This window comes from Aedes albopictus, chromosome 2 (genome assembly GCF_035046485.1).
Source record: "Aedes albopictus strain Foshan chromosome 2, AalbF5, whole genome shotgun sequence".
NCBI classification, from domain to species: Eukaryota; Metazoa; Arthropoda; class Insecta; order Diptera; family Culicidae; genus Aedes; species Aedes albopictus.
In genome coordinates this window covers 340791861-340815405 of record NC_085137.1, presented here as the reverse complement: position 1 = coordinate 340815405, position 23545 = coordinate 340791861, and the positions used below count along the sequence as shown (strand labels likewise).

Below are 23545 nucleotides of genomic sequence, written 5' to 3'. Positions count from 1 at the left end.
GAAGGTTATAAAAATCGCCGCAGTTTGATGTGTCGCATGATGGGGCTTGGTCGGGGACTTGGTTCAGTTTTATATGTGGCCAGTTCTACCGGTGCTGGTCCGGATCACTCAAATGGCCATAACTCCGGAACGCCTTGACCGATCCGGACCATTTTTAATAGCAACAATGCGGTAAAATTCCGGTTTGATTCGAGCTATAATCCGAGAAATCGGCCAATGGGAAGTGCCTTAAAAGTGAGTGACCTTTTTGTACACAAACATACATACACACATACAGACATCATCTCAATTCGTTGAACTGAGCTTATTGGTATATGTGACTTGGCCCTCTGAGCCTCCTATCAAAAATTCGTTTTTTTGAGTGATCATATAGCCTTTCAGTACACTTTGGTGTACGAGAAAGGCAAAAAAAAAATCTATGCAAAATTTTTAGGTCATCGCAAATTTTTTATTTTGAAAAATGAATCGTAAAATTTTGATTTTAGAAGAATTTTGAAATTTTAATAATTAAAGTAATATGATCTTCTAACGAAACACATAGCTTTTCTTAACAAACTGTTCACTCAAAAAAATTCGTTTACTAAATATTCATAATATTAAAAGAAAAATGCATGTTTTCCTCAAATAAGAGTTTTGCGATATAATACATCGCATAGAGGATAACATCACATGGGCTGCAAAACGGTGAGTCGATAAGGAGAGCTGACAGGATGATTTACAATGGCTGCACTGGCATAGCGTTAATAGTTAAGGCAACAGAAAGAAACAAAATTAACAAATCTCCAGGGCTTGAATGTAATTGCCATTCATCGCGTGGATGGTTGCCATTGCAGCTTTCTCACGGTTTATTACAATGATTTTTACGTTACGTAATAAATTGATGCCACATAAAATGCGATTTATTTTTCAAAAGTTGTTGAAATCTGAGATTCGTATGCTTTCTTGGATTCAAATCAAATGTGTGGAAAGAGAAACCCCCGAGTAAGAGCAAAAAATTTTGAGATCTAGTGTTGGTGCAAATGCGTCAAAGGTGATGTTTTGAGTAATAAAAAGTTGTTTTCACTGCCACAACTTTCATAATTTTTAATCGTTTTCCATAAATCTCTTTCAAATCGATTTTGAAATAGACTTATTGAGCATTATTTTTTTAAATCACGCAAAAAATGAGTTTTTCAAGATTTTTTAAAATTATATTTTTTTCTTTCAACTCAAAATTAAATATCTAAAGCACATTTTTTTTTAACTGTTAGACTAATCCAAAATCTTCTAGTGTGCTATTGCAGAAATTTGGAAAGTGTGTTTAAGGCTGCACAAATATTTTCAAAAACACGCTAAAATATTTGAAATTGGTCAAACATTTGAACAATTATCGGGCCCTTAAGTTTGAATATTGAGAAAAAAGAAAAAAAACTAGCGTAATTTGGGACAAGATACTAGTTTTTTTTAACATTTATAAAAAAAAAATATGCAAACAGATTGAAAACCAGTTAAAAATTTAGATAGTTATGGCACTAAAGGACAAGGTATTTGGAGTACATAGCTCAAATTACAAATCTAGTACAAATCTAGAGAACCGTCAAACGGATCTGGCTGAAAATGTAACTCAATGTTTACTGTGCGGAAGCAAGCGCCACATAACATTTTCAGCCAGTTACGTTTGACGGTTCTCTAGATTTGTGCTCGAGAAAATTGGAGCTTTGTACTCCAAATACCTTGTCCTTAAAGTGAAAGCCTCATTTTGCTACTCAAAAATTCTGCTTTGAGGCATTTGCTCCACCTCTAACTCTCAATATTTTTGACTCAAACTCAGAGGTTTATCTTTTTATGTGATTTGAATCTAGAAGAGCATACGAAATCCAGGTTTAAAAAATCCGTACCGGAATGGTGACTTATGTGTTAAGTTTATGGTGATGTAGAACAAATAAATAGTTTAGCGTAAAAAGCGCTACTTTGAAAATAAAAATAAAACCAAAGCTTCTATACAACATCCATATCGAATGTTTGTGGATGCATCAAAAGCATAAATAATCAAGTGACCTTGGATCGATGCGCGCTGCACATTTGCATATCAGCTTCGTTTTGATGACACCGGTTTGGTGACTTTTGTCGTCTTGTGTGCTAACTATGAGGTGATAAAGACTCCATTGTGGAGTGTTTAAATTCGACCTCGAAAAAGGGTCCGTTTTTTTCAATGTTGACCATTAACATACGCCTTTTCTAACCGGTTTCAGATGTCACGGCGTGGAAGAGTCACGTCGTCGCTTGGCACAGCAGCAGTCACTCAGTATGCCGTAACTTAGGCAATCAATTGACAAACCACATTGTTCGGAACCCACGACTCGACCGAGACGCTTTTTTGCCCGGGCTCAAGTCCGGGTTCAGCAATAAAGACTTGTTCTCTCGGCAGAATCATCAACAACACTGAATAATGGTTGTTCGTCGAGCACCCACTAAGCTTGCACAAAAAAGGAAGTGTATGGCCAACGGCTATGACATTCAAAATATGGAGCTGAACCCCGTCGAACCGGTTTCCTCAGCTTCTTGGTGTACCGACAACAGCAGCAACAACAGCTAGCAACGACGGAACGTATGTTCGTTCTTGACTCTTGGTTGAAGAACAAAGTTCGCATTACGAAATAAACATCACATCACGCGAACATCTGTATAGAACGCTCGGGCTGAGGTCATCGTCTCATTGTGAATTCTGAAACTGACATCACACCCACTGCTGAACTTGGTTTTACCATTGGGGTATTTCAATATATTAATTTTGAACTTGGATGAGTACCTTTAGCATGTCCCAATAATTATGAAAACTTTGCATTTGTTTTTTGTTTGCACATTTATTGGTTGATCATCCTTACCACGAGTCGATGCTCCAGGCTTTCGCCTGAGTTCTTATTTTAAATTTAGTTTAAATTTATTCTGGGATAGCTTGAATATTTCAGCACAGTTGGGTTATTTTGATATCCGAAGTAACATTTTTAGTTAAAGAGACTAGAAGAGGTTATTAGAACCATCATAAAACCAAAATAAAAAGTATAAAGTTTTATGACGGCTTTTTAAACTTCTAGAAGACTAACTGCTCATCAAAATGTTACTTGGGGTGCAAAACCAGAGGCTTTTTTGTTCACTTTCTCTCTTGGTTGTAGCGACGTCAAAAACGTCTGTCTTCCGGATCAAGGTTCAAACCAAAATCCAAACAAATGTCCCATCACTTTTGGCTGACTGGGTAAAGCATTTAATCTGAAAAATATTAACCCGGGAGTAATCGCGTCGTGTACTGAGTACACGCACCATGAAAAATGCTCGAATGTGGTACACAGAGTGAGCGGGGCGTCGCTGCAGGTAGTCGAAGACGCGACTGCTCGAGGGTTAAGAACTCATCGGATTCGTTAAAGCATTTTTGGCAAGACCCGATAAATTGATACATATTTTTTATCTGCCCCCTCAAAATGCAAAATCCAGCCACAAACAATTTCCAAGGAAAGTGGGGGGGTGGGGGGGTTACAAAAAGTTAAAATCAAATTTATATCAGCTTAATTCAGAAACTATTTTTTTAAGAAAAAAAAAATATTGAGCTATGAAAGTTTCTTGGTCACATGTTAGCTTTATTTATGACTAAGCTGATATACCAACAGGTTGGTATGTTTAACTGTTACGACTGTTAATTTGAACAGATAAATTTATAAAAAAATGGTTCTGACAGGCCGGCGCCTTAGGCAACTAAGCCACAGAACAAGTAACGTGAAGTAAAGGCGCGAGTCTCGATATGCACTAGCAAAAAGTAATCAATCTTGCTAATCCAGTTAAAAACAAAATAGTAGCTCTACGCTGTCTATTTTATTTTAAAGATTAGCTTTTCACGTTCCTCAGGATTAAAAAAGGGGTAATGGATTACTTTGATACTGATAAAACTTTATTTTCTTTAAAAGTAAAATTTGTTTGAGATAATTTTAGGTAAATTGTCGTGCATTTTTTTTACAACTTCTCATAACTTGAACATTTGCTTCAAGTTTTTCATGTTCTGCATAAATGAAGAAGAGCTATTCGGTACCAGTATTGTACATAAGAAAATATAATGATGACAGTAAGCTATAGCCATCGTATGGCGCTCGATGATGATGGCTCAAATTTCCCAAATAAAGGAGAACGTGCCTCTGGAGCAAGGTTGTTAATCGATAAATTATCGTTATCGCCGATAACGATAACTGTGTTTAACGTTATCGCACACTGCGATGATGATAAATTATCGCAAGATTTATCGACGTTCGATAATTCAACGCTAGTTAACTGAAGTTAACTATGTAAGTTTCGATCATAGCAATCTTGGTGGAATATGTTTGACATAAACATTGGAAAGGGACTTCATCGGACATTGAATGAAATTTTCATCGAACTAACGATTCCATCAGAAATTTCGTTCTATTCCATCGGGGATCCTGCCAGGAAATTCATCGGGAATTTGTCATCATTCCATCAAAAATTCCACATAGAGTGCTGCGGGAATTTCTCCAGTGATTCCTTTGGGAAACCCACCTAGGATTGTTGCGAGTATTTCACTAGATTCCATTGTGAAATTCGCAACGGATACCATCGTTTACTCCTGGCATGCTAACTGCCATCGGAAGTTCCGCCAGGGACATCTTTGGATAATCCTCTAGCTATCAAATTCCGGGAAATTCCTTTGGAAATTCAATTGGGAATTACTCTAGAGGTTTCATCTGGAATCCCTCCAAGGATGGGAAATATTTTCAAGGATTCCATCGGCTGCAACCCATCGTAATCCTGGGACAAGAGATTTTTCTTTCGAGTGGTTACATGTTAATACGTAGCATATTGCAATACGCATAATTTCCTTTAGCTTATGATTTGAAAAATTTTGACCGACAATGTAGCAGTAGCACAGGCAAGGTTCAGGCCCGTGCACAAAAACGGCGCCAAGGGAGGGGTTTTTCCTAATTTCTGCAAAAGGCGAAGGGGCGCCTAGTGTATGTAACATCGGCAAGGGGAGAGGTGGTTTACCCCTCCCCCCCTTGTTCACGGGCTTGGCAAGGTTCGTTTTTTAATCATATAGACGGATGGGAACATTTATTGACTGAATTAAAAAAATCTACGCAAACGTTTTTTTTACATGACATCCAACAGTTAACTCGATAATTTTCGATAAATTATCGAAGATGCAATAACGATAACGATAATGTAACGCACTCTTTATCGTTAACGACGGATTATCGAAAAACTGTCATCGAGGTCGTAGTTGGCGATAAATTATCGACGATAATTTATCGTTTAACAACCTTGCTCTGGAGCTGACCTTCTGATACCTGAAGCTATAGCCACCCTAGGTGTTGGGGGTGAAGAAAAGCAGTTCTCAGAAAAATCTGACATAGGGAGGGGCGAATTTGTGAACAAGAGTGTCTTAGGACAAAACGAAATTCCCTGAGTACGTCAGGCTCCATCCAAGAGTCCAATCACACCAAGACATCCAAGAGTCCAATCAATAATTCCACTGACTGTATGACCGTTTTATTTTAAACACGATTTTGAGACTGGACTACCGACTACTTATACCGATGACTACTTCCTTCAAAGATTTGTCTCGAAATTCTATCTACATCCTAGGCATGCTTATTTCTTGAAGTCCTTCCGCATTGCTAAGTACCACGAATACTTTCTGTAAACTCTTTCGCAGTTTCTCATAGAATTCTTCCCGTGAATTTTTCCTTAAATTTATGACAGTTTTTTTTTTCTTTTCCCTGATTTTCTGGCTTTCTGCAGTTCTCCCAAAGGTTTTCCCAACACGCTTACAGAGGTTATGCCAGTAATTTCTCTTAAAAGTGTTTCGGGAAAGGTTTACAATAAATTTTATAGGGATATTTGCGAGATTATAGCAGAGGGGGGTTTGGGTTTTGCGCGGATGCTAAAGTGGAATCACAAACGGTTTCGAATTGTGAACTTGTCTTACATAATTTCTCTTTTCAAGAGTCTACTTACAATAGTAACCGCTGCACGGTAAGTTCTGGTTATTTCTCCTTGTTTCAGGTGTCACCAGGTACCGTTATTTGTACACTTGGGAAAATATACAGGTAGGTATTTACACTATTTTTCCAATCGATTTCATACTTTTTAGCTACAAATGTTTACTTACGGATGCTACCGCCTAATTTCACCACACTGCTGTTTAAGGTTTTAACGCACCTCCAACCACTACGAAGCAACAATAAATTCAACAAATTATCAAACTATCGACTCAAATTTCATGCTATGGCGAAACTATTATTTTTTTACCTTCTACCTCAGTCATCGACTCTCATTTCACCTACCACTACTACAACACGAGAACTGTCATGCTGCAGCTATGTTGTGGCTAGACGGGTTCATAATTTAGACTGGTTCAAAAAAGATTGCGGCGTCGCAACAAATTTCCTTAATATTTCCTAGCTAGAACTTTCTTAGCATGCCCCAGTTTTCCTCAGTATTTCTTTCGAAGTTCCTCTCGAGATTTCTCTGAAAGGTCTTTGCGGAGTTTCTTGCATGATTTCACCTGGAATCGTTATGGTATTTCTCCAGGTATTTCTTACAAAAAATTTCGTCACTTATCCCAGGGGACATTCCGAGAAAAATGCTTTGAAAAGTCCCTGCAAGAACTCCGGGGTCCGAGGTGAACCAGCCTAGGGCTGAAAGCTTTGTAAATAAAGCTAATAATAATAATAATAATAATAATAATAATAATAATAATAATAATAATAATAATAATAATAATAATAATAATAATAATAATAATAAGAACTCCGGGAGCATTTATTAAAGAAATCCCAAAAGAAGTATCCATAATCTAGGGACAATTTCTTATAGGGGTTCCGCGAAGAGCTCTGGGAATAATTCCGAGGAAATCTCGAGACAATCCCTAAAAGAATTCCAATGAAAATTTTTGTAGGTAAAACTCTTGAACAAATCCACCAGCGATTGTGGATGTATCCGGCTATGTTTTGGAAAAAAATGTGAAAAGAAATTCTGAAGGATCCCCGTGAAAAACAACAAAAAATATTATCCTCAAGTTTCCCGGAAAGAATTGTTCTAATTTTGGAAAAATTCCGGTTGGAACCCGGAAAAAAAACAAGAAAAATGGAGTGAAGAAAAAATACAAAAGAAAATTTATGAGAATCAAGAAGGCCATTTCGAAAAAAGTTCCAGGAAGAAACGGACGGAATTTCTGGAAAAATAGTTGTACATATAAGAATTTTATGATGAATTTCAACTTTCAGACTCATCCGCGTCCACATGAAATTTGCAGCATCTTATCGGAATTGTCGGAAAGATCTGCTAGATCTAGAAGCCCTTCCCTTGTTCCTCTAGCACGGTTTTCCAGATTTCTTCTTGATTTAATTTGTTTTTCGAATAATCATCCAGAGGAATCTTCAAATTCAGTAATAATCTTCAGTACTATGGAAAAAAATCTTTGACTAATTTTATTAGTAAAAGCTCATGTTAGAAAACAGTAAAAACTACATTTTCGAAGATTTTCAGTTTCAAGTAGGTTTGAAACGGTTCGAAGGTTTGAAAGGACGGAAAAGATCTTATGGAGGGTTTCAGGGACGTTTCATGAAGTTTGGGGCCCTACTGGTAGTTTCAGAGTGTTTAAAGGTATGTAAAGAATTACTGGGGGTTCACGAGCGTTTTCGGAGGTATCAGGGTGTTCCAGGTGTTTTCATTGATGTTTCTGGAATTTCCAGGAAGCTTTTAGAGAATTTTCTATATGCTAAACTCTAGGGGTTTCTGAGACATTTTAAGCGGTTGTAGTGGGATTTAGGGGGTATCAGGGGTGTTTCTGGGGGTCTCAGAGATATATATGAAATCTAAGGGGATTTCAAGGGAGTTTCAGAAGGTCTCAGGAGGCTTTAGGATCATTTCAGAGGTGTCAAACCCCATGAAACGCTCCAAAACGCTCCTAAGACCCTATCAGACGCCACCGAAGACTTTTTTTTTGTCTGTATTAACGAGATTTTTAGCCCTAGGTTTGTTCATCCCAGGGCCCACGCTCCACTTTCCTTCCGAAGGAAGAACTCACATATTGTGGGATTTTCGGGAGATGCATTCGATCCCAGGTCCTCGGTGTGAAAGGCATGCGCTTTAACCATCCCACTCCCTGATAATCCTTAAAACGCTCTTGAACTTCCTTGAAACTCCGCAAAAACCATTCGAAACATCTTGAATCGCCAGTGAAAATCTCCCGAAATTCCTACAATTTCCTTGTAACCTTGTACACCACCCCCCTGAAAGTCCTTGGTACATCGTGAAACCTCGCTGTAAATCTTTGAAATGCCTCTGACAGCACTAGCGACTAGCCCTAATGCCACTAAAACGTAACTCAAAACTATCTGAAACCAACTTACCATGAAGCCTCCTGGAACCATCTCTTTTCAGGCTTCCCTGAGACTCCGGGAAACAACCTTGGCCCCATTTCAAACCCTCAGGAGTGCCCTTTTTTATGCCCTGTTTTAATTTATGCGTTTTTCTATTTATGCTAAACTTTTAAATTTGTTTTTCTTGTAAAATTCCGGAGTGTTTTTTATTGATGCAACTCAAAATAACAATTGGATTTATGTACTTTCAATATTTTTAGAGATATATAAATGGATTCTTTTAATTGTATTGAAATATGGAATATTCTGAACTGGATATTTCAATAAATCATCTATAAATGCGTATTTTTTTCAATTGGACCTTTGCATAAAACATATCTTGATGTTATTCATTTTTTTTAAGATGCTGGTGAAAACTTTACAAAAAGCCTGTATAAATTTCTAGGTGGAACCTAAAGTATCGGAGGAAAATAATGGAAAAATCACTTCAACTAATCACTGATGATGAATAATATTAACTTTGAGATCTCAATCGCATAACACAATCTCGTACACCATAAGCGGTCTCATTATTTCTGAACACCATCACCAATAACAATAGGAATTCCTCAAAAGATTACTCACCGTTTCGATGGGCATCGTGTTACAGCTCTTGAGCGGCAATTTGTAGCGCAGCGGTGCCTCCTGGTCCCGGTACTCGGTGAGGCAGGTTGAGTTTTTCGCCAACCCCTTCGGATACACCATCCCACTGAACTGACCGTTCAGGTTAGCGGGTGCATCCTTGATCGTGATCAGCATCGAGCCCGACAGACACTGTATCCGCACTGTGGGTTCTTTGGTGAATATCGTGGCAGATCCTGTCGGTGGGGAAGAGATGGAAAGGAGAAGAAAAGAATCACATATCAGTTGTCGGTTACGCCCTTTCGTTTTACCGCTGGATTAGACGGCAGCGGGTTCAGAGCTATGCCGCGAACGCTGAACTCCCTCGCAGGTAAACTGAACATCCTAGAAGACTAGACAGTTAGAGGCAAGACGAGGAAAAGGGGTGAGATTAAACGACGACGACGAGTCGCGCAAGAACATTGTTGAAAATTGCTTTAATTCTTGCAGCCTCCACCTCCCTTGGCGGAGCAGCATCAAGCTTATTGGCTGGGCTGGTGGTTAGCATGGCATGGATCGTTGGATGACTGGTGAAGAAAAAAAAACAGCTAGCTCGTGATCACATAAATCTTGGCCGTGGTACACCATCCAATCGTTTGCCATCAGCCAATGTGTTCATAGTAGTGTTACTTACTATTATTACTTGATGCCGGCTGTCGGTGCTGGTTGGTTGCGGTGGTTGGTAAGTTTGAGCAGACCTCATTCCGGTTCGTCTTTCCGCATTCAAGCCGGTTGTTGCGGTTTGGACTTTTAGACTTTTTTCACGTGCCATGCCGGAAAAGATCAACATTGTTTGTACTATGTAGAATCAATCTAGCTGCTTTTTTCTGTTCTAAATGTTTTGAAATATATGGCCGCCAAGATTTCAAAGGGCGGGGGTAACTGCTTTTGGAATCATTAGATTCTTACAAAGCTGTGGACTGTATTGCATCTTTTCCAAACTGTATATTTTATTGAAAAAGGGTATTTTCATAAAAGTTTTGTTCATGAAATCCAACTCTGGAATTTTCATTAAAATCGGTTGAATATTGGCACAGATATTGTCGATATCATAAAATGAGATTTTAGAAAATTTGGGCTCCCATTTCAAAAAATTGCTTAGGCTATAACTTTTTTGTTACCTTATCAAAACGTTTGAAAATTTCACTCGATATTCTTAACATAGTATCAATTAAGTGGTACAAATTTGATCGAAATCGGTTCAGTACTTTTTCTAGTAAATATCCAAAGCTCAAATCGCTTCAAGGTAAATTTTAGTCACTGTTTGACCATTTTTAGTTCCGCGTGTACTATTTTGACTGTAGAACTGGTAACACTATTCCGATTTGCAAATTTGCAAATGCAAAATCTAGCCAAAAATTTTTGAAGGGGGGGGGGGACAAAAAGTCAAATAAAATTTGTATCAGCCTTAACACTGAGATTTTTTTTAGTAATGTCTGGAGAATCCCAGTGAGACTTTTTAGAAAGAAACTTAAACTTTAGATAAGTATTCTCCAGGCAGAATACTTTAGAGCCCGTCCATGAACTATGTAGACTCTTAGGGGGCGGAAGGCGGTCTGGTCAAAATCTAAGCTTCATCCTAATTTCGAAAATTTTGTGTGGACAAAGTCTATAAGGGTAGTTCTAAAATGGCCAAAATTGAGTCTACGTAGTTTGTGGACTGCGTTTTAAGAAAATACTGAAAAAATGCCAAGAGGAACACATGAGGAGTTGCCTGTATAAAGAGAATATACCTTCCTCCGCAGTTATACTATTAAGAATCCCTACAGCAACCAGGGAAGAAAACTCTGGGAAAATTCCTGAAAGACAATGTTGCATTTTCTTGGTGGTTTAAAATTTCTTCAGGATTTTTTTTTTGATAATTCCAGGTATTTCTCCAGATATTTATCCATGAATTCCTTCAAAAATTCCCCAGGATTATTCTGGAAAGTTTTCACTATTAATTCTTACCGGGATTTATATGCATTCTTTTAAATTTCCTTCATGGTGCCCCGACAATTTTTCTAAAATGATCTAAGGATTTCTACTAGAAATGGCTCTAGAAATATGCGGTGGATCACTCTAAAAATTTCAACGTTAAATCTATTCTAGTGGCATCTAATGGATAGATTACTCCAGCCATGAATTCCTAATATTTGTAATGAACTGCCTATAACACAAGTTTACAAAATAAAACGAAAGTCGTGAACTTCTGTAAACGACCAAAATTTTTGACGCAGAATTTAGTGCTGATTTTGAAACCGGCCTTCAAAAAATTTTAAGTAGAACAGTTTTTGAGTGTTAGCTCAATATCGAGTTTTACAACTTTTCAAAATATGTAATTTACTAAAATTCAAATATATTGCGTTTTGTTCAACCAATTTTAAATCTTTTTTCATCAATTGAAAGCTGAATACAATACTATTCGATCATCTGAATACTGGTCTTGCGTCAGATTGATGAAATTCAAGATATAGGTGAGGTTTAGGGACGATCTTCTTAAATTTTAGCCAAATTCCCAAATTTTTTTGAAGAAATGTATTTTTTTCAATAAGAAAAAACCAACTTAAAAATTCTTTCTCGACGTTTAGTTGACATATCATATGTAGGCGAGTTACAGTAAAAATTTCAGCTCAATCGGAGCATTGATTACGGAGAATGAGATGTTTGAAGTGAGCGGCTTTGCTTAAAAATAGAACAAAAATCGATTCCAAATCATCAACCTTGTATGGAAAGTCGAAAAAATTTTCGCTCGACTGTATTTTTTTTCTTTCGCGTTTTCGAACTCAGGGCATGATTCTACACCAAAAATGATCATCAGCTTACCGAGTTCAAAAATGCTGTAAACTAGTGTAATCAAATTTTATTTTTAATTTGAGAAACTTGTATTAAAAAGATCAATCGTACCATATCCAGCGCATTTGTCCCTTCAGTTCTAATGCCATGTGCGCTTGTTATACACTACAGCCAGCGTGCACGACTTTGGAATTAAAAATTATTATAGTTTTGTTAGAAATTCTTTCGAGAATTTTTTTCCTTTCGATATTTTTACAGGATTTTTTTTTTATAAAAAAAATTCAAGGCATTACAAAACAAATCACGAGAACTTTTAAGATGAAAGCATTCATCCAAAAAAGAAAACAAGATAAAAGTTCATACACAAAGATCTTAAGAACAATATCAGAAAAGATCTTTAGAGAAGTTCCGGAGATACACCCTGAAAAAGATCTCTGATGATTTCCTGAATTTTGTTATAGAATTTCTAATAAGCTTTTTATAAAGGAGAGAAAATGCTAGCGTGTTTTACTTAAATATATTGTAAAAACTAAGTAGGAAAAATTAAGTTAATTGCTACGACAATAAACTACATAGACGAAATGTAACTAAGCTGGTTCAATTCAATGCTTTCTAGAACAATTTCGTTGCCTCTAGGATTCCCATCAACGGAAATAAAAATTATCTCAAGCACTAACGTGGCTTAACTCTTAGTGTTTTCATATACAACGCTGGTTGGTAGATAAAAAGAAGGCAATCTCACACGAAAATACTATGATACAAATCAGACTAAAATCATGTTCAAAATTCAACAAAATTAGCATGACGGAACAGCAAACCCAATTCCGCGCCAAATCCGCGCGAGGGCCGAATTCTAGGGTAAATCCGCGCCAAATCCGCGAAATTCGCGAAATCCGCGCTGTTGTAACAACCCTGCTATTGAAAAATAGTTGCTTGTAAACATTTTTTCTATTGAAAATGGAGTCATGGGACGCCATTTTTTTTCGCCCCTTCAATATTTTGGGATTTTTGAAAGGGGGAGGAGGTGGGGATGGGGTGACATAAAACAAATTAAATATTTGCATCGGCCTTAATACAGATAAAAAAAAGTTTCCAGAGGTTTATGCAGAGATTGATCAAAGGATACCTTCAGATTTTTTTCACGGAGTCCAATGAAAAATCATTAATTGACTCATGTATAATTTCTTCATTGGGTTCAAAACTTATTCTAGAGGTTCCTTAGTAGATATCTCGAGGTGTTCTTTTAAAAAATCTTTTATAGATTACTTCGCCAAAAGATTCCTTCAAAATAAAAAAACAACGAAAACTTTCCATACACTACTTTAAACAATTGAATCTCTAGGGATTCTTAAGAAAATTTTCCGTTTTTCAAATTGGAAAAAAAACAGAAATTTCTCCACAAAATCTTCAAGCAATTCTTCCATGGATTCAAAAAAGAAATATAAGGATTCATTGCGAAATTTTCTTTGGGGTGTATCTCCAGAAATTCCTTCAAGGATTACATCAGAATTTTCACAAATGATTATTTTGGGCAATGGAATGGAATGCTGGAGAAATTCCTCCATGGACTCATTTAGACATTCCTTCAAGGATTTCTTTGGAAAATTCCAACTGAGTGGGGTTCAGAAAGATGTCAGAGATTTCTTCAGTGGTTAGTTTTAGGACTCCTTCAGAAATTTCTCTACGGAGTCCATCGAAAAATCTTTTATGGAGTCATGGTAAATTTACTTCTTGGGTTTAGATCTACTTCTAGAAGTTTCTTCGTAAATTTCTCGGGTGTTCTTTTAGAAATTGATTATTTTATCGAAAGTTTTTTTTTTTTAAATCTAACGGTTCCCTATGAAAACTTTCCATGCACTTCAGAAATTAAATCTCCAGGGATTCTTAAAAGGCTTAATTCCAAAAGCTATACTATACAAATACTGGCGTGAGTGAGAGGTATTTGTAAAGTCTAGCTTTTGGAATTAAGGCGAAACTGGATCCATTTCCTCACTGTTTGGTTTTTGATTTTTAATAAAATAACAAAGCAATATTTTCAAAATCGGTTTTCGTACACATGTAGAGTATGGATCAAGGTATCCCCTGAATTTTTCCCTGGTGGAAAAAGTTTTTCGTTTTTGCAGAAACCATTTTTAAACAAAATTGCACAAAAAAAAATGGTTTCTGCAAAAACGAAAAACTTCTTCCACCAGGGAAAAATTCAGGAGATTCCTTGATCCATACTCTACATGTGTACGAAAACCGATTTTGAAAATATTGCTTCGTTATTTTATTAAAAACTAGCTGTCCCGGCAAACTTTGTCTTGTCAAGCTGTGGAGGTTTGACAACCGTTTAGCTCATAAAAGCACCGCACTCTAGATTGGTTTTATTTCGATTGTGTTGATTTTTTTCCCAGGTCATAAAAATCAGGATTTTGTCAATTTTCTTATTTTTTAGTACATGTTTGTAGCTCTTTTTAACATATAAACACAGCCACCACGAATACGAATCGATCCATGCAAGAGTCATCCTGATCGGTTCAGTCGTTCGTAAGTTTTGTTGCCTCAAAGGGACTTCAAACTCATTTTTATAAATATAGATCAAAAACCAAAAAAATGAGGAAATGCTTCCAGTTTCGCCTTAAGTAGAACTTCCAAGAATCGATAATTTATTAATTTGATTAATAAAGGTTCTTTCAGAGATAATATTTTAATAAACTGAGAATTCTCTAAAAATCTTCCAGGTATTATTATTATTATTACATTATCTTGCCTAAACTCAATCAGAAATATCTTTTTTGTTCGTCAGAAATTCTTAGGGAGCATCCATTAAGTACGTCACGCCAAAATTGGGAATTTTCAACCCCCCCTCCCCCCTTCGTACGGGTTTTTTCTATACTTAATACATTGCTTGTCACACTTTCACAAACCCCCCCTCCCCCCTTGGACCGTGACGTACTTAATGGATGCCCCCTTACAGGAATTTAATTCAAAAATTCTTCAGGATTTATCGGGAAATTACTCCAGGGGTTCTGAGGATTCCTTCAGAAATTTCTCAAGAGATTACACCAGAAATTTCTCCATAATTTTCTTCAACACGTCTCCTATGGATTCCTTCCAAAATTGCTACATGAATGTCTTTATAAATTCTCCAGGGATTTCTTTCAGAGTATATTACGCGGATTCCTTCACAATTTTCTTCATTAATTCCTAAACCAAATTTTTCAAGCATTGTTTTCATGAATTCCTTCATACATTAATATAGAAATTCCTTCTCGAAATATTTCAAGCATTGCCTTCAGAAATTCCACCAAATTCAAATACTCCTCTAAGAATTTGTGCATAAATTTTTGTAAGGGTTTCCGTCAAAAAGTCTAACACGAATTTCTCCAAGAAATGTTTAATGGATTTCTCTAGGGATTTTTTTTTTATTCTTCAACAGATTTACCACAAATTTCTGGAGAAAATCTCAAGAAAGTTTTCCATGGATTTCTGCAGAAATTGCTCCATGGACTCCTGGAAACAATTATCCAAGAACTTGAAAAGAAATCTCCCCAGAGTGGCGTTCAGAAAGTTTTCCAGCAATTTCTTCAGAATGTATCCCGTGGGTTCCTTTAGAAATTTCTCGAAGTATTCTTCCGGAAAATCTCTCAGGGACTCAATAGTAAATATTCTCCAGAGATTCCTTCAGAAACTCCCTTAAAGGTTCTTTCACAAATATCTCGAGGCAGTATCTTAGAGAATCTTGCAAGGATTGCCCAATAGTTCTTCATTATTTTTTTAATTCTACAGTTTTCTACACAAAATTGTCTGGCGGTTCCATTAGAAATTTCTCCAGAGATTCCTTTATAAAAACTTTTAAAATTTGTATCAGTTATTTTCTCGTGGGTTCCTTTAAAATATTCTACAGGGAATCTTCTAGAAAATCGTCTTAGAATGTCTTCAACAGATCTGCAGCGGTTTCTTCGGATTTTTTTTTTTTGTTCAATTTCTGAAAGTATTTCCTCCAGGGATTCCTTGAGAAATTTTGCAATGGATTGTTTTTCAAAAATCTTCCATGGATTCCTTTAGAAATTCTTCAAAAGATTTCTCACAGAGAACAGACATTTTAGCTCATGAAATGCGAAATATGCTTTTAGAAATTTTTCAACGATACCACTAAAAATTCCTCCAAAATTTCGGACAGAAATTCTTTTATGAATTCTTTAACCTTTCAGGACACGCGCCATCAAGCATTTGAAATTGCACCGCGCTCGCGCTGCCCACGACGAGCAAAACTGTTTGGTAGTGTTGTACTTTTTGAAACGGCGCGCGTCCTGAAGGGTTAAGTAAATTCTTCAAGGATTTACCAAATAATTGCTCCATTTTTTCTGCAGAAACTCTTCGGAGACTGCCTGCGGAAGTCTTCAAAAGATGCCGCCAGAAAGTTCCATAAGATCTTCTTGAGAAACGTTTTGAAATTGCTCTGTGTGTTCCTTTATAAATTTCTCAAGGGATTTTCTACAAAATCATTTACGGATTCATTCCTATATTTCTCCAGTTGTTCCTCCTTAAAATCTGGCCGGGAATTTTTTCTCCAGAGAATGTTCAACATGTTCCATTAGAAATTCTTCCAATGATCATTTTAGAAATTATTCTAAAGGTTTTTTTCAGAAATTCTTCCAGGGATTTTTTTCATAATTTCTTACAGAAGCTTCTTTACAAACTTATTCGGATGTTCCTTAAAGAGTTTTCATAAAGATCAAATTGGGAATTCCGCCAGAAATGCCTTCAACAATATATTTAGTGATTCCTTCCGAAAGTTCTGCACGATCGTTTTCAGCATTTACCTGTAAACACTTGTACATAGATTATGTAAGGGGTTCCTCCATGTTTGCTCCGTGTGATTCATCGGAAATTTCAAAGACACTTCTCCAGGAATTTCTCTGAAAAATCTCAAATATTCTTCTAAAATTCCTATCAGGAGCTCACCAGAAATTGAGGGTTGATTTTTTAACCACCCGTATTATGCTCTGCATGCATGTAAGGGTAAAGCTGTTAATACACAGAGTCATATATTTGTCCAAAAAGAAACCAATGCTCAAACGTCTTCTTTGACTCGATCGAATTTTCATTTGTGTCAAACTGATGTTGTTTCTTCAGCTCATTTCTTGGCAAATACTTGACCCTGTGCACTTTAGGCCTAAGTTTTGTGTGAATTCCTTCAGACACTATTACTACTATTTCGTCAAAAATGCGAATAAAATCGTACACTCAATACAGTTAGTTTAAGTTAGTTAGTTTTTCTAATAACTAGTAGAACTAATATCTATTGCATGACATTCCAACATCAAGATGCAGTCGAAAGAAATGCCTGGGAAACACGTTTCACCTAGTGGCGTTTATTTATTTACTATGCACAGGATAATAGCAAAAAATCATCAAAATAACGTAAATAAGGCTAGAGGTATTTCCATGGGAACGTATCAGTATAGATACGCTGGAACTTGGAAATCTGGAGTAACCAGCTCTGATTTTACTATGCACTATTAAGCTGGGACAAATCCAAGGTATTCCAAAGTGCTTCAAAGTGCTTCAGGGTGTTTTAAGACGCTTCAGAGTGTTTTAGGGTGCTTCAGAAGGGTTCAGAGAGGACTCAGTGTTGCAAAAATTCAATTCATTCATTTGAACACTAACCAACCAATCTGTTCAGTCATTTTTCCTTCTAGTTATGTTCAAAACGATTTCATTCAATCAGAGCACCTATCAAATGAGAAGCGAATCCTTGTCAATGGGGCACGTTCGGTGTAGTACTAGATTTGTAGTAATGAGCTGAATTTTTGTATGGTGAGAAGGTCAATTCTCCGTTTCTGCAATGAAATGGTGCAAAAAGTGTGGGTATTATGATTCCTTGCCTAATTTGATGCTGTTTGAGCAAAACTTTGGATAACTATGTTGTTTATGTTGCAAGAAATGGAGAAAACAACAATACTGTTGCCCAAAGTTTTGCTCAAACAGCATCAATTTAGGCAAGGAATCATAATACCCACGCTTTTTGCATCATTTCATTGCAGAAACGGAGAATTGACCTTCTCACCATACTAAAATTCAGCTCATTACTACAAATCTAGTACTTCACCGATCTGTCCTATTGAATAAACTGTCACTCGATTGAGTAGCTTAAGGTGTCATGATGCATCACCAAGCTCTCATACGAATCATTGACTTTTTACTTTTCAATGATTGTTTGCCTCGCGTTTTTGAAGTGATAAAAAACTGTCAATCCTGCAGCCACGCAGCAGAAAAAGTATCATCGTAATCACTGCGAGTGAGCAAATAGGATGATACTTTTTCATGCGACTATTCGCTTTAGTGGCCGAGAATTATCACTTTGAAATTTCGAGCCACATATCCAACATGGCTGCCGATGCTGATGATGCCGTAAAAAGCCTTAACTCGAAACACGAAAAACCCCGCAAAATTCCGCCAGACTGAAAAAATGTCGAATGTCGGGTCAAAGTTGGGTCAATTTTTATCGAATGTTGGGCCACTGTTGGACCAACATCGATCAACTATTGGGTCTAAGTTGGGTTTGGTGGCCAAAATAAAAATAGGTGAATGATAGGTTGATGTCGGGTTTGACGTCATCAACGATGGTAAAAGCTTTGAACCTACACGCTAAGAAAAAGTTACTCTAAAATGAGTAAGATTCACACAAAATTGAGCTAAACTGGAACAGCTCAAAAAATGAGTAATTTTATTTCCAGCGATAGCACTGGCCCAAGTGCAAAAATCCAAACAGTTTAAGCCGTATAATATTCTTCACGTCGGCAAGAATATTATACAACCTTAACTGATGAGATTTTCGCACTTGGGCCAGCGCTATCGCTGGAAATAAAATTTACTCATTTTTGAGTTGTCCCACTTTAGCTCCAAAATGAGTGAATTTTCTGACCGTGTACAACACCACACATTTATGCTTCCTAGCTGGGGCTCAATTGAATGATATGTGCCTTGACTGAGGCTGGAGCTGATGTCAATTGAATGATCAGAGGCTATTCAATTGATATTCCGATAGTAAATGGAAAAATGAGTGGATACCATTCTCAATTTCAGCTTTAAATGTAGGTTGATACTGACACTTCGCACCACTGAGAGAGGTTATAGGGGCTTCACTGCCCATAACTGCATATTTGTAACATTTGCAGTTTTTGTCAATATTGAGTTAATACCGCGGCTCATCTCCAAATCATCAGTACTTTCATGTATCCAAATGAACTTTACAAGTTTATTCCACAAAATGTGAAAAAATACCTAGTCGTTTTGTCTCATTAAAAAATATTAACAAATGTAACCGCATAAAAGTCATACTGGAAATACACACTGGCCTCATAGCGTACAACCAATCATATTTTGCTCCAATATTTTTTGAACTATTCCCCCAGCGTACAAGAAGAGATGTAGAAGGTTTCATTGCGAAGTATGTAACTTTGAATATTTGGCAAATTTTTGAAATTTAGATTTTTTTCCATACTAGGGTGATTGTTCCCATCGTTGTGGTAGTACCTAATGTTGCGGTAATGGCAATTGAACACTTTTTAGACCTAGGGGCGGGACATTAGCGGTATTAAGCAGTATTAGAAATATTAATACCAAATGAAATCCATTTTTGAACGAAGTATGCCATGCTTTTTGAACTGGGTCGATTTGAAATGTCAGCAACAAGAAATGCGTATTTTCATTGGTTTCAGGTTGTATGAAATCGGTTGCATATCGCTATTCTATCGTACTTTTCAGTCCCGAAGCAACGATCCCGCAAATATCGCTGGTGGACCTCCAAACTGTGGTATCTCGTATTAACATCTACGTCCCAAAAGCTTGCATCTACAATCATCAAAAGCACACTAATAATTCGCCAGCTAAAATATTACCGAGAGTCTATCTCCAGATCAATATGGCCAATGTCTAGTTCAGTATTAAATTAGCTAGACCCTACAAACTTAAACTATCAGTGCACCAAAGCCTAAAACGGCATTGGAGTAGACAATTCCCAGTTCTGTTAATTCAAATTTTCACATTCTGTAAATATCAAGAGAAATATGAACAGTTTACAAACGCAGTCAGCTTATTTAGTTTTTCTTTTATATTTAGGTATTGGATATATGCATTTGAAGACAACGGTTTTCCGCAATCAGCTCCTGCAATAGGACTTGCAATTGAAGTGCATCGAATCACATTTTGATGGAGCTACCTTTTTGATTTTCCTACGTCCAGCGATATGGGCTTTCGAGAGCCATCCAGTGCAGTGAAACTCACGTTATTTTCACAGCTAAAATACATAATCAAAACAAATTAGGGTTTATGGGCTCGTTCAAATATTACGTAACGCAAAGGGGGGAGGGAGGGGGTCTAGCACTGTGTTACGCTTCATACAAAATTTCAAATTTTCCCATACAAAAGTTGTTACGTGGGGGGAGGGAGGGGGTCTGAAATTGTCAAATTTTGCGTTACGTAATATTTGAATGAACCCTATAATTGAACAAATTAAAGAAAAACCTTCGACGAACCGTATCTCCATCTTTTGTATTCGTGACAGTTGGTTGGTGTATGGAAAATCATGACATACTACACAAAAAATGATTCGGTAAACCATGAAGATTAGGAAACTAATATTTATTAGGCGGTATTAGCATCGGTATTAGGCACTGTCCCGCCCCTAGTTTTAGACTGAAATGTTACCAAAAGGTATTTTTAATTGATGTATTGTGCTTAAATTATTAGATTGCACCATTTGTTTGCTTAAGATTTGCCTAAAAACCTATTTAAAAAAAATATATTTTCCTTATTATGTTTGCTGCTATGTTCCTATTGTTGCGGTAGTGTTCCTAATGTTGCGGTATCCTATATGATTCCAATGTGATACCGCAACATTAGGAACAAATACCGCAACTAGGAACACAATGTTCTTTCAGATAAAAACGAATAAAATGCTCATAACAACCTCAAAGTGGCAATATTTCGTTATTTTCCCGTAGATAAAGGATAGATTTTATTATTTTCAATTCAATCCATGTAATAAGTTTGCTTGGGGCGACACAATTGTGGTTTAAGCATGAACCCAGTGTTTAACTTCTCCATGATCGGATCAATTACCCTAGTGCAAGTTGCAAACTTTGAGCTCAATTTTCTCCAATGCCTACTTTTGTCGAATGTGACTGTTATGCAGTTATGGGCAGTTCACAGGCTGGCATATGAGCTTCAGGGCATTTTGGGGGCTCTACCCCATTTGGCATAATGCCATTAGGCATAACACCGTTTGGCATAATGCCATATGACATAAAGGCCGTTTGGCATAATGGCCATTTGGCATAATGCCCGAGCAGAAGGGAATAACAACAGCATAATAAAATGCGTTATTTTGACAAAATAACTGAATAATATGATCAGTTATTTCTGTGTTATTGACATAACATAATATGTTATAAACTTGCCTGTCATAAGCGGCAAAATAACATACATCATAACAAAAAAATGTTCCCGGAAGACCATTTCAATAACTTGTTTTGTTAGATTGAATAACAACTTAATAACAGTGAATTTAAAAAATATTTCAATAACATGTTTTGAAATTTATATGTTATTGATAATAATCCGAGAGCAACATTTGTTATGATATCAAACTCATAACAGAGTGAAATTATAATTCTATATTTCAGGTTACTCTTGAAATTTCTTCGAGGAATCTCCAAAAAAATATTTCTTCATAAAGCTCCTCTCAAAATTCCTCAGAAGTTCCAAGAAATTTCCATGAACTTCTTCGAAGATTCTTCCGAAGATTCCTCCTGAAATTTTATAGAAAATTCGTCTAGGATTCCTCTAGAAATTTCTTCTGAAAATTGTACCAGGTTTTCTAAGGTAATTTATCTGAAGATTTATCCAAATAATCCTAAGATGATTCTTTCAGAAATTTCTCCACATCTTCCAAGCATCTTTTAAGAGATTCCTATCACGATTCCAGACAGTCCACCAATTGTTTCTAAAATGAGCGTAGAGTAGCATCGTGCTTGCCACACAATACACAAATGTAAAAATGGTTATTGCCAAATAAAGCTCTCAGTCAATTTGGAAGTGCTTATAGAAAAGTAAAGTTAATGTGCAAATTCTCTCTCAGTTGGGAAGTAACGCAAGAAAGAACGAAATAAGTTGTAGTTGTTCGTATCTATACATATTACATAAACGGAATGTCCTATTTGGGATTGATTTAAAAACTGTTGTGCTATTGTTGATCATATATGTGTACAGTCAGCACAATAATAGCAGAACTTGTACTGAAACAAAACATACTAGTGAAGTGTTATTTCATGGATGTACACCAATTACTTGATCATAACAAAATGAGATTGTTCAACAAAATGTGTTATCGGAATGTTTTGCACTGATAATTTATCAAAAACAACACGTGATATAAAAACAGGTTATGTTATTTCGTAGTTATTAATTTGCTATTCTCCTCTGGTCGGGTGCCGTTTTGCATAACACGAAGAACAGCCTTCTTGGTAAGAATGTGCATAATAGTTGTTAAGCGAAATGGCCATTATGCCATATGATAACGGCTTTTATGCCAAATGGCATTATGCCAAACGGCATTATGTCAAACGGCATTATGCCAAACGGCATTATGCCAAACGGCATTATGCCAAACGGCATTATGCCAAACGGCATTATGCGAAATGGCATTACGCCAAAATGGGGTAGAGCCATTTTGGGGTGGTCTCAGAAGGACTTCAAAACGTTATAAATTTATTACGCTGTAAGATCCTCTGGTCTTTACTCCGGAGAGATTTCGGATACTCTAGGAAAGTCGGTAAACTCTTAGCTTGATAAAACACACATGTATGAGCCTATGCGAATATAAACCTTATTCATAATACTGCAACGTGTATGTAGATGTCCGATGACTTACGCTCAAAATAGTTTTTGGGGACACTCCAAATTACGTACCTTAGAACATGCCATAAACTAACCTTAACTTTCCTCAATCCTCTTTACTGTAAGCCAACTTTATCCCTACCTCAAACTGCTCTGAACACAATGAATTACCACTTGGTAATGTTACCTCAATGGAGATATCTAAAAGATTTTATCTAAATTAACTCTATCTTTTAATGCAGGTTCCAGTGTAGTGACTCCGTTATGCCTATGGTCACCCAAACTTTTACATAAATTATCAAGAAAAACGGATTTTGGAATCCATCGATGTCATACCCATGAATTTACTCAGCCTTGTCAATGTGGGTACTTGTGGTGACGACGTGGCCTATCTTTAATCATATTCACCTGAAAGATTTCTTTTCAAAGGGTCAAAAAACTTTACAGACGAGGTTCTGAGTTCAACACATAAATGACTACTGAATTACCACAGTCATTTTCACCATGTCCCTTAAGTTTGTTCTACTTCAAGATGCGGCAGCTCTTTGAGGAAGCGATCGTTCATGACAAGTGCAAAGAGGAGTGTTTAACCATGACTAATTTTGAAGTCGGTCTTCCTGGTGTGAAGATACGCATTTTAATGGGCCAGAACGGCGTTCCATTTCCATCGTCGTCATCGCATTGCCACTACCAGCGCTTCAGTTCAAACGAACGGAAGCAGGTGTCATCTTATTCTGAGCACAGAATGATCAGGCCTAGGCCTAGGCCTAGGCTTTTAAAACATCAAGTGGTCTGTTTATAGGGTATGGTATGGTACGGCGGGAAAACCACATACATCTACGCAGCTTTTCCTGTAT

General features: G+C 36.8%; 1 protein-coding gene across 2 annotated transcripts in view; it reads right to left on the bottom strand.

The window, feature by feature from the left end:
* LOC109430941 (cuticlin-4) overlaps nt 1-23545 on the bottom strand; it is a 231799-nt gene that overhangs the window by 77345 nt on the left and 130909 nt on the right. For both annotated transcript variants that reach the window (XM_062852624.1, XM_062852625.1), the window contains exon 5: nt 8991-9223. In XM_062852624.1, coding sequence (XP_062708608.1) covers nt 8991-9223 — 233 coding nt within the window. The remainder of the gene's footprint in view (nt 1-8990; nt 9224-23545) is intronic.